Source organism: Solanum dulcamara, chromosome 4 (assembly GCF_947179165.1).
Source record: "Solanum dulcamara chromosome 4, daSolDulc1.2, whole genome shotgun sequence".
Lineage (NCBI taxonomy): Eukaryota > Viridiplantae > Streptophyta > Magnoliopsida > Solanales > Solanaceae > Solanum > Solanum dulcamara.
Genome location: NC_077240.1, coordinates 76,086,341 through 76,103,593, shown reverse-complemented (window position 1 = coordinate 76,103,593; position 17,253 = coordinate 76,086,341). Strand labels below are relative to the sequence as shown.

General features: G+C 34.7%; 1 protein-coding gene across 1 annotated transcript; it reads left to right on the top strand.

Moving 5' to 3' along the window:
- Window positions 1-1,132: 1,132 nt before the first annotated feature.
- On the top strand, window positions 1,133-17,253 carry LOC129887624 (uncharacterized). Its single transcript, XM_055962791.1, has 14 exons — window positions 1,133-1,570; window positions 4,771-4,934; window positions 6,027-6,130; window positions 6,780-6,846; window positions 10,306-10,398; window positions 10,487-10,651; window positions 10,740-10,880; window positions 10,981-11,058; window positions 13,559-13,671; window positions 13,801-13,861; window positions 15,074-15,241; window positions 15,674-15,775; window positions 16,543-16,632; window positions 16,813-17,253. Exons 1-14 carry the CDS (start codon window positions 1,285-1,287, stop codon window positions 16,873-16,875), a joined length of 1,695 nt encoding a protein of 564 aa, XP_055818766.1. The 5' UTR covers window positions 1,133-1,284; the 3' UTR covers window positions 16,876-17,253.

Genomic DNA, 17,253 nt, shown 5'->3' with positions numbered 1-17,253 from the left:
GCTCTAGAATATCCAAGAGAATTCTAGAAGAAGGTAGAGGAATCTAGAGTCTTGGAGAGGTTAATAGAAGGCTCTAGAATAATAATAAAAAATGGCAGTCCGGTGCACTAAAGCTCCCGCTATGCGCGGGGTCCGGGGAAGGGCCTAACCACAAGGGTCTATTGTACGCAGTCTTGCCTTACATTTCTGCCAGAGGCTGTTTCCAAGGCTAGAATGTTCAAGAGAAATCTTGAAGAAGGTAGAAGAACCTAGAGTCTTGGAGAGGTTAGTGGAAGACTCTAGATTCTTGTAGAAGCTTGTAGAGAAGTCTTGAAAAACTTGAAATTCTCTAGAGTGTAAAGAGAGTTCTAGAGTAGGGACTTCTTTGTAAATATGGGAGGACTTGTATAGTAATTTTTATTTACACTTAAGCCCCTTAGGAGTAGTATAAATAAAAGGGGCCATTCATTTGTAAACCATCCAGAAATCAAGCAAATAAGCATTCTTCCAAAGCAATATAAAAGCCTTCTTCATAAAAGCTCTCTTGTCTTTCTTGCAATCTAGCATTCCCTTAGCGATCTAGTCTTAAAGGCTTACTTGAGCTTACAAGATCGTGAAAGATTCATGAGTAAGTTGTCAAATGCCGCACGGAGGTCTTAGTTGAAGTCTAAATCCGTGACACTAGGGTATTTGTCAGTTGTTCGAACAATTAAAATATAATTTGCTTTTTGTTCAGAATCCTAATTCCAAGTAGAAGGATGTAAATATTTCTGTTGATTTGTAATACATGCAGTATACAATAAATCATCCATTCAAAAATATTAAGATGAAGATAACTTCACATACCTTATACGAGATTTCGTGCTGAAAATATGTTATAAATTAAATTAACTTAGTAAAATAAGAAAGGAAGATAGTAAGAGAAAGAAAGTTGAAAAGATCTCAATGTGTATTTATTCCATAACATATAAGGCTATTTATAGCTAAATATGAATTAAGGAGAAAACTATAATAATAGAAACACAATGATGCCATTAGGTGATAACATAAAAAATAAATAAAAAATATTAGTGTACAGGGAAAAGTAATAACAACAACAAATATATTATATCATTTTCACCTTCAAACCAAACTGACACCACTTCAATAGTACAAACTGTCGAAACATTATTTTAACATATTTTCTGAATCAATTCATCAATCAAATTGGTGAAAAAATTGATTTTTTTAATCAAAATTCATCATTCAGATTTAAATCCAACATTTATATTTCTGCAAAACCCTAACAACACTATCAATTCTTCAATGGCGAATTCTCTCAGAAAACCGGCAGTATTAGACCCGATGTACTACCCTATCATCGCTTTACTCATCACACTTATCGCCTGTGTTGAACTTTCCTACGCCGTCACCGCCGTCGACGTTTACCGGCTTGTTCAATATGATATCTCCGGTGTACCTTTCGGTTCTCGGCTAGCTTCTCTTAATCATCACGCAGGCTCATCGATTTTTGGTTCTGGCTCTAGTTCTGATCTCTCCCGTACGGTTCTCATTCTTCCCGTTCGTGAATTGAACCTTACTCTCATTACAGGTTCGGTTCCGATAACTGCAGTCAAAGTTTTCATTTTCGTTTTGAACTAGCTTGAATTAAAGCTTAATTGTTGCTACGATTATGTTAGGTTCAGGTGAGGATATGTGTGAGATTTAGAGAATCTCACTCTCAGTGATGATTCTGAACTTCATTTTCATTTAAAGATTTGTTATTCAGACTAGGTAATAATAATTACTTGGGATTAGTGGAGATGCGCACAAGCTGGTCCGGACATCTCAGATTATAGAAAAGTTAGTTGGGATTAAAGTTTAGTCGTTGTGCTGCTTATGTTAGGTTCAGGTGAGGATATGCGTGAGATTTGGAGATACTCACTCTCAGTGATGATTCTGAGCTTCATTTTCATTTAAAGATTTGTTATTTCGACTAGCTGATAGTAATTAGTTTGGATTAGTGGAGATGCGCACAAGCTGGTCCGGACACTCCAGTTATAGAAAAGTTAGTTGGGATTAAAATTTATTTGTTGTGCTGCTTATGTTAGGTTCAGGTCAGGATATGTGTGAGATTTGGAGAATCTCACTCTCAGTGATGATTCTGAACTTCATTTTCATTTAAAGATTTTGTATTTCGACTAGGTGATAATAATTAGTTTGGATTAGTGGAGATGCGCACAAGCTGGTCTGGACACTCCAGTTATAGAAAAGTTAGTTGGGATTAAAGTTTAGTCGTTGTGCTGCTTATGTTAGGTTCAGGTGAGGATATGTGTGAGATTTGGAGAATCTCACTCTCAGTGATGATTCTGAATTTCATTTTGATTTAAAGATTTAGTTGGGATTTGTGGAGATGTGCATAGGCTGGTCCAGGATCTCCAGTTATAGAAAAGTTAGTTGGGATTAAAGTTTGGTCATTGTGCTGCTTATGTTAGGTTTGGTAGGATTTAGTGTGAGATTTTGGAGAAGCTCACTCTCAGTAATGATTCTGCATTTCATTTTCATTTAAAGATTTGTTATTTCGACTAGATGATACTAATTAGTTGGGATTAGTGGAGAATACACACAAGTTGGTACAGACATTCCGGTTATAGAAAAGTTAGTTGGGATTAAAGTTCAGTCATTGTGCTGCTTATGTTAGGTCTGATAGAATTTAGTGTGAGATTTTGGAGAAGGCCACTCTCACTAAAAGGTGCGACTTCATTTATTGCTTTGAAGTGTTATTTTCATCTCAAATGTTTTTTCAACTAGGAAATACGAGTCATTGGATTAAAGGTTAGTTTATTACTTACACTAAGAGAGTCCCGATTTGCCTTAAAAGATACACATTGTTATTAGAAGTCATTCCTTTGTTGCTTAAAGCGCTTAAGCAATCCAAGCGAGGGGTTATCATTGATAAAGCCATGCACTTTCAAATAATATATCACAAAGTTATCGAACAGAAAAAGCAGTGGTTCTTTGAGTCTCAACTTTGATGAATTGGAATGTTGACATTATTATATATTGAATGCTGAGATTAGTTCATCTAATGGCAATTTTGATTATTATTATACTAAATTCATGTATGATTGACATTTGTTAATTTTACATGAATAGTGTGCTTGACTTCTAACATGTTGCTTCAAATTCCACAAACCATGTTGCTTTCTTTTCACTTATCCCTTTTAAAAACATCGTACTTACCATGACTTACTGTTTTAGAATTTCATTATTGTCAGGTATATTTGGTTTTTCAACTAGGCAAAACTAAATAGTTGGGGTTAAAGCTAGGTTTGTTAGTCTACTTACATTAGGTGCGAATAGGGATAACTTTGAGTTAGGAAACCTCATTCTCATTGAAAATGCGGTTTAGTTTACTTCTTCTGAATTTCATTTTTATCTTGAATTTCTTGCTTTCTTTTTTAACTAGGTGACACAGACTCGCTTGATAAAAAAATATTAGGTGATACAGACTCGTTGGGTATAAGGAGTAGTTTGTTGTTACACTTATTGGCGATGAAAGTTGGCATAGAAACCAGCAAGTGAAGTAATGGATTCTTTGAATAAAGAATCTGATGTTGACAACTTGTTGTTACACTTATTGGCGATGAAAGTTGGTATAGAAACCAGCAAGTGAAGTAATGAATTCTTTGAATAAAGAATCTGATGTTGTCAGTGTTGTTAAAGGTGCGCTTAAAGCACGTTTAAGCCCTAAAGCGAGGTTCAAAATGTGTTGAGCGTTCCGCGTCGCTTAATGTGTGTTTCTGGATCATCATCAAGGTTCTAAGACATACTTTTCCTTGCCAATGAGCCTCTTCTGAAGAAGCGATACTAAAAAGTTGATCTTTCACTTTATCCTAAATTTTTTTCAATTTCTTTGTTCATATATTTGTCATTCATGCTTATAATTATTAATCTTGGACTAAACATATATATTTGATTTTTTTATCCCTTGGAGCTATATTTCATTGAAGCCCATGCTTTGTTTGTACTTAAAGCCCCAACAGACCGTAGAGATGCTTTTTGCTTTTGATAACACTGGATGTTGTTGTTTGTCTTTTTCTTTGATGATTTTGCATTATACTCATAAAAATATCTTTGCTGTTGTTATGATTTTTTGGTTGTGAACTATGCACATGCCCACCTATAGGAGAACATTTGAACAAGTGCCCTCGGAATTATAACTGAAAGGCTAAATGCTCAACTCAATCTATTGAGTCAGCTTCAATGCAATGGAATGTAGCAGCCTACGGAATAATCCCTAGGGAATCTTCTGAAGTTTCGAACAATAGTCAAGAAATTTGTTCTCTTTGAATTTTGTAATCTATGTTCATGAACATTCTGTAATCAATTCTGTCATGTGCCAAATATAGGAGCTCTAATACTGATTACTGTTTTCCGGAAGGTAATGGGACTATCCACTTGTAGGTAAGAAATATGGTCAGACTATAGATTATGTCACTCTTGACAACAGAGGGATAACATAGTGGTAAGGATACCCTCCGCTTCAAACAATTAGGTTGGTGGTTCGTGTACAAAGGAAGCATAAGTGGAAAGGCCACCTCTTGGTTACGACGGTGTGGAAGGTGGTGTTTCCATATAACAATTTTTTTTTTCCAGATTTGATTACTTTTCTAGCGCGCTTCTTGCTTGAGACATTACTGACCTTGTTTGTGATGATCATGTTAAAGGACGATTCTCTGTTCCTCATGCAATATGCAGTTAGATTGTCTCTTCTGATGGGCTTGCCCTCCCTATTGGCTCTTATTGCAGAATATATTGAACAGAAAAAGCTATTAGGGGGTTTGCTGCTTTTACTCCCCCCAAAATTTAGTCCAGAAAATATAGACAGCACATTTGGTGCTGATAAGGATATTGACAGCTTGAGGAACAAATTGGTCGAGTTGGAATGGCTGCTTACACATTCTAATATTCCTGTGAGTGCAATTAATCTCCATGCTGTTTTGTTCTTTTGGCCGAGGGTCTTTCGGAAACAGCCTCTCTACCTCCTCGAGGTAGTGGTAAGGTCTGCGTACTCTCTACCCTCCCCAGACCCCACTTAGTGGGATTTCACGGGGTATGTTGTTGTTGTTGTTATTGTTGCTGTTTTGTTCTTTTGGAATATCTTTCTGTTACAATGCATAGTGTGCACGAGCACATGGTTCATCATGTTACATGAGTTTTATTTGTCTAGTGCTTGTTGGGATGGATGATCTTACTTGAATTAATTAATTTTTTACTAAATCATTTGTTTAGTCGTACTTGATGTTTGGTTACTCCTTGTCAAAAGCTTGATCCTTGGTTACTGCATGGAAAACTCGATCTCATTATCTCGTAACCAACTATTAGTGCCATAAAATCCATTATTCTTAAATGATAATTTGTTCCCTACAATCACTTTTTGTCGAATAATATGACAATTTATATAATCTAGACTCATTACTGTAATTCCCTAATTGGTAGAAGAAAATGCTGAAAGATTGATTCGGTTAGCTTCTAAAGAAGGAAAAAGAGTTTAATCAAGGAGGAGCATGGAGATGTCTGCAGGCTGTTTCAGAGCTGAATGGAGGGAAATGTCTTTTCTGTTTATCTTTTGGAAATTGCCTTTGAAGTTCCCTTTGCAGGATAAGATGAAATTAAACAATAAACATTTTTTGTTAAAGTGGCAGCCCTTGAGTCCAATCTTTCTATCATTTGCAAACTGGTTCGTCCTTCCCCAGAGTGATGAGGAGCAATTTGAGCTAGTTTAGTTGCTATATTGACATATGTGAGCTATGAGTGTGTAGTGCACATTAAATTCAGTGGTGAGATCTCTCCAAAGAAATTTTAAAATTAGTACTAGTCTCTTTTTCCCTTGAGATAGTTTTTATCACCTGTCTTTGCTTAATGAGGGTACTGACATTGCCTTACTTCGGTTGTTTGAATGAGACTTCCAGTTTATGTGCATATCCTTCATCTTGAATTTTTGTCATTTTTTTACCGTCTATAACAAAATAGTGAATTTTCAACCTTCTGAAATTCTGTTTCAGTATCCTGTATATTTTGCTTTCGAGGATGATAATATCAATGCTATATTAGCTGAAGTTAAGAGAAATGATGCTAGTGGTCAACCTGCAACAGCTACTACAGGCGGGTAAGTTGAAATGTCATTTTTGTTTTCGAGAGAAGAGTTGCCTCTTTCGTTTGGCTTATGTATGCCATAACATTAAAAGATTATAATGTATTCTAGAGATCTCTTGACATAGTCTGGACAAAATTCTTCTAGTATAGAAATGCTTGTGCACTTCTTAAGTCATCTTTAATCATATTATCAAACAGTTAAAGATTCCATTCAAATTTATATTAATCCCATTTAGTAATTTCTTTTGTCAAAGTAAGTGTTACTTTGTGCTACTTGACTCTGTTGGTGCAGCATGGATACAGGCTCTGGTTTGAGTTGCATATTATTTGTATAGTAGGGTTTAAGTTAAAAATTGAAGAATGTATACAATCTCGTTGTGGAAGACAAGACACTACTTGATGTGTACTTTTTGTTGTATCTGAATTCTTGCATAGTGTTAGCAGTTTTTATATTATTATTTTTTCGACTGTATCAAAGATTTATGATGTCCGACATGGAAAATGTATCTAATGACATGGGGCCGAACAAGTTTTTGGGACTTGAGTTATCCTTTCTGATATTGGATGTCAATATGAATTTGGAAATTTGCACTTCTTGTTTCCTTTTTTCCCTTTTTGGGATAAATGTCCTGCAAATGATTCAATAACACACATGTCTACAGCTACAAGCTTGTTGTTGCTGCCTCAGATCCCAAGAGAATTGCATCCCCCAACCTTGCAAATATTCAGGTTCTAGTTCACGCTCTTTCTTAAAACTAGAAGCAGATGGATTTACTATAATTCTTAAATTGTTGTTTGTTCTAGGAATGTTGATTTGACTTAATTGCCTAAAGTGTTAGTTCTAAATTGCTTCACATACAACCTTTTTCATCCATCTCAAAAAACTCGATCTGTTTTTATAAATAACAATTTTATCTCGCTTCAACAATGCATATACATTTATTAAAACAAATTAATACAAACTAATACTACATTTGGATCATTTAAAATTTGATTTGACATTTTTCAACTAACTACTACTTTAATTGATGCACATAGTAGATCGTCTGCTATGAGACAGAGGTAATAATATCGTAGATAGCTAAGCTTGTAACTTTTTCGGTTTGTCCTATGCTCTTGTCAATTGTTTTCTCCATCAATCCTTTTAAGCTAGAAATTGTTGTCATTTCTTATGAGATGTTATGGGACTTAGGATAATTTGAGGTGACAACTTTTGTGGTTGTCAAACTATCAAAGTACCAATTTATGTACAACTGTCACTTGCCTTATTACAATTAGCATTTGATGGAACTAAGGGGTCGTTTGGTGTAAAACATAAAGTTAGTTAATCCTGGGATAAATTTTGAGTAACCTTTAGGGGTCGTTTGGTTTGAATACAAGTTATGATGGGATTAGTTATGATGTGATAAGTTATGCGAAGATTAGTTATGATGAGATAAGTTATGCTGAGATTATTTCTTATTGATTGTTTGGTTTGTGTTGTATTCAAAATAATATGCATTGAATAAATTTTACGAACAAGTTGTTGTTTTTACAAAAATACCCTTCACTTTATTTAGTTTTTTATATTTTCTTTGCAAGCTTTAGTTTTTCATTCTTAAAAATAAAACTTTTATTTTATTTAGCTTAAATATTTTTGTGTGTGCATTCCCATGATGGTACCGTATAAATTTTAAAATAAAACTTTCATCTTATTTAGCTTAAAAATAGAACTCCCATCTTAAATTTGTTAAAGTAAAAGAGGATTTATTATTTATATCACTTCACTTAAGCACATATCACTCATAAATTAAAATATTAAAGTTTTCATTTTAATTGATATATAAAATACAAGCATTTAAGTGACTAAAAGAATATATAATTAAAAATATGTAATTTAGTAGTAGAGAAATCAAAATATAAATAAATATAAGAATTAGTCAAATAAATTAATAAATAAAAATTATATTTATGTAGTGTAGTTTTTTAATAGAAAAATATGAAAAAGAGTAGTGAAAGTTGTGAATGTTATTGTGCATGGTATTAAAATAATATGAATATACATGAATGTGAAAAGTGGTGTATAAAAATGGTTTAAAGGGATATCTTTGTCATTTTCCCTATTTTACCTCGGGATTACTATACTAGGAGGGATAACTTATCACGATACTAATTATTAATCTCGGGATAAGTTATTCCGGACTTGCCAACCAAAAAACAAATTAAGTGACACCATAATTTCATCCCGGGACTATGTGGTGTTATCCCTATCTTTGGGTGGAATATTAATCTTCGGATAATTTATCCCGGGATAAAATAGGTAAAATGACAAAGATACCTCTTTTGAACCCTTTTTATATATCACTTTTCAGATTCATGTATATTCACATTATTTTTATGTCCATGTATAATAACATTCACAATCCTCGCTACTTATTTTTATGAAAATTTTCCATATTTTTCAATTAAAAAATTGCACTATATAAATATAATTTTTATTTATGAATTTATTTGACTAAATCTTATGTTTATTTATATTTTGATTTCTCTACAACTAAATTACATATTTTTAATATTATATATTCTTTTACTCACTTGAAAGTTTGTATTTTATATATCAATTAAAAAGAAGATAACTTTCATATTTTACTATTTAAGAGTGATATGTGCTTAAATGAAGTGATATAAATAATAAATACTCTTTTTCTTTAACAAACATAAGATGGAAGTTATATTTTTAAGCTAAATAAGGTGAGAGTTTTATTTTTAAGAAAGAATAACTAAAGTTTGTACTCTTCGGGGTGACCCGGTAATTTGGGCTTGAGAATTCCATGTTGGAGGTTTCAAGTTCGAAATCCTTTGCTAGCGAAAGCAAAGGGTTTGCCTTCTGGGTCGAGCTCGTCGCACCGGACTTGCCTAGTGCAGGTTACCTCTCCTGTGTGGTTTGCGAGCTGCTCACCAAAGGGTAGTGGCTATAGATTTTCTAAAATAAATAACTAAGCTTGCAAAGAACATATAAAAAGCTAAATAAAGAAAGGGTATTTTTGTATGCTGGGATTAGTTATGATGGATAAGTTATGTTGGGATTATTTCTTATTGACTGTTTGGTTTATTATATTCAAAATAACATGCATTGAAACAACTTGTTCTTAAAGTTTATGCAATGCATGTTATTTTGAATACAATAAACCAAACAGTCAATAAGAAATAATCCAACATAACTTATCCATCATAACTAATCCCATCATAACTTGTATTCAAACCAAACGACCCCTAAAGGTTTAAAATTGAGTTTTCCTTGGGGGCTACATACAGTTCCCTTTAGTTTGCCCTTTCTTTAACCCCTCCCTAGGAGCTCCCACCTTTTGTCCCTTTAATTTCTCCTTCATTATTGTTATATTCTTTATTTTGTACGCTCAGAATTTCATTATTGTTATATTCTTTATTTTGTACGCTCAGAATTTCTTTTTGAATATTTATGTGTACTTATGTATTTTCTTTTTTCTGTACTTTGATTTTGATATAATAGTTAAAAGAAAATCAATCAGTACTTGTCACTGTTTTGTTAACTTCTATAGCTATTCAGACCAGCTTAGTATATTGAATTATTTTGTTCATCTTATTTTAGTTGTAAAATCATTTTAGGTGTAAGGCATTCTCTATCATTTCCTTATTTTTATACCTTACTTTTTCACTTATACTTTTGTTTGGTATGATTATGGCATGACACACTACACTGGGTATGTTGTTGTATGGCACAAACGAAAATGGAGAAACATGATCAATGAAGATTCATATAGCCGACCCAACTTGTTTGGGACTGAGGCGTGGTAGTAATAGTTTTTATGAATCTCTATGCACTTAACTGTACTTGTTTCTATACATGCTTTTCCTTATAATGTAGTCAGGTGAATCAATTCAGTAATTGAAACTCTTCTTTTACTTTTAATAGTTAGTCGAATCAAGGTTAATACATTGAATTACTTTTTTCTTATTCTAGTGATGAAATCAATTTAAGTATATATGGATGCATTTCCTTATCGTACTGACTCGAAATTTTTTCTGTTTCGTTTTGCCACAATCCTATTGTTTATGCAGATTAATTTTTAAAAATAATGGGCAGGGCATGGCTTAATAGATAGTTTAAATAATCAATGTGGTAGACTGTTATCTGAAAGTTCATTTATTAGTACTTCTGTTAAACGTCAGGGATGGTTACCAGGGCTTAAAGTTGATGGAGACTCGAATCAACTACCAACTATTGCTATAGTGGCTTCATATGACACGTTTGGGGCTGCTCCGGTAAATAATAACTTACTCTATTAAGTTTTGAGCTGTCATTTGATAATAAATGACCTTAAATCACTTTTTTCTTTTATTGAATTTACAGGCATTGTCAGTGGGAAGTGACAGCAATGGAAGTGGTGTAGTGGCACTTCTTGAAATAGCTAGGTTGTTTTCTGCTCTGTATTCAAATCCTAAAACTAGAGGTAGATATAACTTGCTCTTTGGATTGACATCCGGTGGCCCGTATAACTACAATGGAACTCAAAAGGTGCACCAGTCCTTCCCAAATTTTTTGTCCTGCCTTTTTAAGTTGCTGCTATCTCGTTCTGTCCTTTATATGTGTAAGCTTTCTTCAGTGGCTTCGGAGTTTTGACCAACGTCTACGTGAGAGTATAGACTATGCCATCTGCTTGAATAGTGTTGGGTCCCTTGGAAATCAGTTACATCTTCATGTTTCTAAACCTCCAGAAAATGCCTACATACAGCAGATATTTCAGGTATGCAACAAATGGCGTCAACGAGAGAAACCTAGGAGAATTTTAGATTTTATTACTAATACTATTACCCTTTCTAGTCTAAAAAGGTTGATTTATGCAGGGTTTCTCTACTGTAACAGAAGAACTGGGCCTTCAAGTGGGTCTTAAGCACAAGAAAATAAATATCTCGAATCCTCGAGTAAGTATATATACTGCTTAAACAAAAGTGCACATCCCTGCTTATCTGTTTGTCAAACATAGTGCACGGTTTTCTTGCTATGTTCTCAGACTCTTGGAACTCCATCTATGATGAGCTTCACAGGTTGTCCTAACCCCTAAGTCTTGGATAAATGTGGAGAATTGTGGTAGGTTGATGGTCAGTGTAAAAATCATCTAAATATTATAAACCCTCTGAATGCAGTCTGATTTGAGTGGAATGTACTGTATGGAGTGCAATGGATACAAAGATTTATATAACCAAACCCAACTGGTTTGTGGTTGATTGGTTATTCTCAAACCTTGGACCAACTCTAGAGATTCAGATTTTACATTTGAAAATGATGCTTAAATTAGTTTTTGGGCTATGTCTACAGTTTGAAGTTTGTAGACTGCTTTCTGTTGTGGTGGTACAATTGTTTCATTTTGTTGCGTGAAGTTGCTCAAATTTTCATTAAAAGCTACAAAGCATACCTTTTGGATCGTACTTGTGCTTACTGCTTTCCTCTCCAATGAAATCAATAATTGCTTACCTCAAATGAATCCTTGTCATTGCTTATGGTAAAGTAAAAGTTGGTTATTGTGGTTCGAAGCCTTGAGTGTGGTTGAAGTAGCTATTGTGGCAAAAATGATAACAGAATGAGATTTGTATTTAATGCACAGTTTGGTCACAATCTCTGATCTCATTGACAATTCATGGCTTTGTGCATATGCAGTGGTTGCTTGGGAACTATTTGTGCAATTGTAGTCGCTTAGTGATCGACACTGATCGTTCCCTCACTCTCCTCCTTTTTTTCCCTTAGAAATCTCTGTCTTTGAACTAATAATTTATTTAAGCTTTCTGAATGTGTAGTTTACCATATTGAAATGGAACTTCAAGGCAAAAGAAAAATATTATAGCAAAAGGCTTCCTATGCAGCGTGTTTTCCTGAGTAGCCTTCATATCTGATCTTATGCGGATAGCAACATCTCCATACTCCTTTTTAACCAGCCTCTGTATTACCATGTACATGATAGACTGACGCTGGCCTTGATGGAAGAATCTGGAAAGAGAATATTAATCGCATTTCTTTCCCTACTCTCTCCATATTGATTTATAATTCCAAACATTTTGCATTCTTGGAAGGTCATAATAAGTAGCTAGTTGAAGGTTTAGACCAATCGCAATTCATCACTACCTTGCCCGCCTCCAATTGATGACTGGCTGTTACATAAGTGTTGACCTAATCTCCTGTGCGAAGTGGAGTGTCACCTCAACAAACTAGATACACACGTCAAGACATTCTGCCAACGAGCGAAGACGATCACTCAAGAAAGGGGATTCAGCCCTCACAAATGTGATGCAGTGAAAGATGTTGCAGACTATGTGGCCTGTGACGTAAAAGATAGGCCGATACCTAACCAACTCCACTTTCTAACAATGTTAAGGCGTGACCTAGAAACTTCCACTATGACAAAAGCTCCCGATAGGCCACGTAGCAGCTTAAGGACCGAAAGCTACTCGACTAGACGGGAGAGGCGACCAAAGGAAGCTGGTTCACCTTCTCTCCACTGTTACAACATAGGTCATTCCAATCCCGTATGAAATTATTCCAAAACAAGAATTTTGATTAATTGAATCCGCTGGCCTAGGCGATTAAAGTGCATTGAAATGCCTTAAAGTTGAATATGGTTCACGAAACATCGGGCTTACTCACAATCTTCTAACTAGTCATGCCTTCTCTGATTTAATCAAAGGGCTAATCTGTTCGGCCAAGTGATCTTTTTGTTCTCTAATCTTGGCCAATTCAAATTGATCCAAGGCTCTTTCGATCTCAGACCTATCCTCTGGATCTTCTTCAGCCTCAGGAAGACTTGTCAATATGGGAACTTCAACTGAAAAAGAATAAGAATAACAAAAATTACTTAAGGTAGTCGCTTCTTTTATTTCAGTCTACTACTCGATTGCTCTTTTTCTTTTCAAAGGACAAGGAAAAAATTAAACTTCATAGTGAATACCATTAATTTTTCAGACTTCCTTTCCAAATTTAGTCTGCAAAGTAGCCTTAGTCTTTCGTTTTGGATGAAGAATGAGCATGAACTTGAGGAAATGGAAGATTTTTGTCCTGTTTCCTTGTTGGTTAGTAACTAAATGCATTTATAAATTTTTATGCATTGTAATCTGTAATTTTGTCATTGATAGAAGTTAACTGATGTAATTTGCATGGAAGTTTTTGACAGTTCCATTTTTTATTGTGTTACATAAACCAGCTAGAGAGCTTGTTCTAAGCTATTTTGTTGACTACTACGTGACAGACAGTCACATTCTGTAGACTAGAGATTACGCATCCCACTTAACCTGAATAGTCTCTATAGTCTCCCTGTTAAAGCTGCTTGTTCTTACTGGTTGCTAAAACAGTCAGATATACCTTCTTTACTTGTTTAATTGTCATTGTATGAAATATGTCGTCTTCTTACTTTACTAAAGCTACTAAACGGTGTAGGTAGCCTGGGAGCATGAACAGTTTTCAAGGTTGAGAGTCACTGCAGTAACACTTTCTGAACTTTCAACTGCACCTGAATTACTGGAAAGCACTGGAGGTCTGACTGATAACAGGTTGTGGTTAGCTCTTTCTTTTCTTTTTTTTTGAGAAAGAAAGGTCATAGCCTAGCTTCTAATACCTCTTTGTACTATTTATGGAACTTCTCTGATGGACATCTATTGAACTCCCGGTTTCCTGTGTAGGCATTTTACAAGTGAAGCCTCAATCATTCAAAGTGTCAAGCTTGTTGCTGAAAGTCTAGCAGTAAGGACTTTAGCCTTCCTCTTTGCCCCTGGAGTACAAAATTTTTGTTTCAGCCATTGCACTGCTGATTGCATAAATTGCTAAAACCTTTAACTTCCAATAATGGCATTGTTTTCTATATGAGAAATAAACAATGGCAGACGAACAGTAAACTTGAGAAAGGAAGACAGGAGATTTTTGGCCTCTTTATCGTCTTGTCATGCATGCTTCTTTTGAGACCTAGTTGCTTCTCATCTGGGTAGTTTTTTAATGAAGTTACATATTCTGTTCAACATCAAGGCATAAACTTTTAATTTGAAGTATTATCATAGTGCCGAGACTACTGGGAAGATAGTGTTTGTAGTCTCAGTTTTCCTTGTGGTTTTGAGAATCTCTTGATGCTATGCTAACGGTACGAGCGAGTCTATAGCTAATAAAATCATAATTCAGTAGCTACCCTTAATCTAGAATAACCCCAAAGTTCCTTTTCTTTGACATTCTTTTTGGGTTTTCCAGGTCTAATACTCTGGAAATTCTCAATGAACTTTCCTATAAAAGAAAAAGAACTCTTGAAACTTCTGCTGGTTCATGAGTATTATTTACAACTAGTTTCTGTGCACTCTTTACTTTATTAATTTAATGAGCAACATGATTGAATTTTGAGTAGCGGCTTGTACACGGGGGTACCCCATCATTAATAATATTATTTACTTCATAAAAAAATGATCGAGTTTTGAGTAGTTCTGTCAGTAGACTATTTGAGATTTTCTGGATCATGATTTTATGAAAGATGTATTTATTCTCTTCATTACATTGCTTAGTCCTAAGTGTCTGACAAATTATGAATTATGATTCGGGAAACATGTATACTTCTGTAGCATTTTTTCTTTTGGGTGGTGAACTGCATGTCGAAACCATTTGCACTTCTATATATAGGATTTTGTTTTGCATAGGAAATAAATGATTTTGATGTCCTGGATTACTTTTGAAGAATCGGGTGATTGATCAATTGATTCAGGGTTTTAGATAATCAAAGCTTTTCTCGTATATGCTTTCTTTCTCCTTTCTTCTGCAGCTTCGTATGACTTAAATTTCGGTAGATTTTCCTTTATGTAATTGGAAGGATGTTCTACTATTTTTCTTGTTTCAAGCATTTTTCATGTATGAAATGAGCTATCTCATGCAGACTACTGTAGTTTTGCAAGTGTGTTTAACAAAATTCTTTGTACACAGAGACACATTTACAGCCAGGAGAAGAAAAGCATAAGCATATTTGCAGATGACAGTAGCTTAGCTGTCAATCCTTCCTACATAAGGTCTTGGCTAGATCTCTTATCCACAACACCTCGAGTGGCACCTTTTCTTTCAAAAAACGACCCGCTTATTAAGGCACTGGAGAAGGTATTTGAGATGCATTTACGCTTAAATATACTGATTAGTTAATTGATTATCTTTTTTCCTTTTAAATATCCTCATAATGTTTTGGTGTATAATATAAAGGACATCTTTGTGTATATCATTATCCCTTGTCATGATGGCTTGCCTTTGTCATTTTGCTTTGGCAATTAATGTTGTAAAAGTGAGTAGAATGGCAAGTAATTTTACCTATTACTTGGTCACAAACTAGCTGGTCTATCAGTTTTATGCACATCTTTGACTTGTAATGGCGTCCCATGCCACTGGTGAACATGGAGATGTTTGGTTGGATCAAATTATCTCTTCAGGCTTTCTTTTGAGCACTGACATACTTCAATTTGAGCTCCTTAACGTAAATGTGCCTTTTATTTTCTTGTTTTGACTTTTCACCAACATGTGCTTTCAATGTCTCTGCAGGAATTAGCTGATCATACTGCCGAGGTGAATGTACAGCATGAGACTCTAGATGGAACGTTCACTTTTTACGATTCAACTAGTGGCAAGTTGCATATATATCAGGTGCATAAATAACTCCATCCCCCTTGGCTGAGGTTCCTAACATTATGCTAATAATAGTATAATTTTGTAGAAGTTCGAACAACAAGTATCTGCTTAAATGTATTGAATGAAGACATTTTTGTACTCTATCAACACTTCCAAAAGCTGCCTATATAAAAATATTCATCAAAGCTTTCATAAATGAAGATGTTCAAAATAACCAACTACATAAAGACGAGCCTGTAAAATATAACAATATACTAAACCTGACCTTACCATTATAAGCAATTGAGATCTATCTCTTGAGCTGGCATGCAGAAAGACAAGGGAATGTAGGAGTAATAGTTGTTAAGTTTGGTTTAGTGGGGCCAGTTATTACAGTAGTACAGATATTTGCATAGTTCACTTTGTATTTTTTGACTTGAAAGAGTTATTATATGGATAGAAGCGGTCGTAATAGTGCATCCCTCTTCTTGTCACCAGTGTTCCATGTCTCATGTGGTGATGAATATGAGCATTTCCGACAACTTATTTTTGTCAGGAAAAAGAAAAGAAAAGAGCATTTCTGACCACTGTGATTTCAACTTTCAGACCTACTATGTTTGTAACTCAAAGTTTTCCTATTTCACTGGTTGCTGATTTTAAGTTTGAGTGGCCTGTCAATTTTTTTAAACACCAGTATTTATGTTAGTCAGATTGTCTACTCCATTAGTTATTCTGCAGTTAAATCTTTCTTTCTCCATTCATTTACTTTGTGTAATTAACTGCTTAAATTGTTCCCGTTGCAGGTTGCCAGCGTGACATTTGACTTGCTTTTGCTGTTGGTTCTAGGATCATACTTGATTACACTTTTCAGTTTTCTTTTTATCACTACCAGGGTACGTATTCTGGTTTTACTTGATCCTGATTCCCTTATTCGTATCTACAAATTTTGTGGTTCCCAAATACTACCAATTTATAATGGAGACTGAAACTTCCTTGACTTGTGTACCAATCAAAATATAAAGACAGAAGAAAATGTAAACTCATCTAACCAAACTGATGGTATTCTTCGACAGGGTCTTGACGATCTTATTAGTCTATTCCGTCGTCCCCCATCACGGAAAGTAAAAACCGCTTGATTCCTGAAGCAGGACATTTCTGCATCAAGCGCTTGTGAATCAAGAAGCAGGCGTTACTTTTTGTAACCTTAAGGAAGCTCATCTTTAGCCAAGTTTATCAGTGGTTCAATGGGCAGTAAACGTTTAGCATTTCATGGAAAAGTTCCACATATTTTGCTTCCGTAGGTGTCCCATAGTCATTTTTTCTACTGAGATTAAAATGTCACTCTCGCAGTTGGTTTTTCTCATTGAATTATGAGTTCTAAACTTGTAAACCAGCTGACGTAGAGCGTCAATTTTGGCGGATTGAATGTATTTATCTTCTGAAAAGATGCAGGGGTTCTGTTTTGTTAGAGAATCTTTTCAAAAACCAGTTAAAGTTAATGCTGAGTGAGTTCA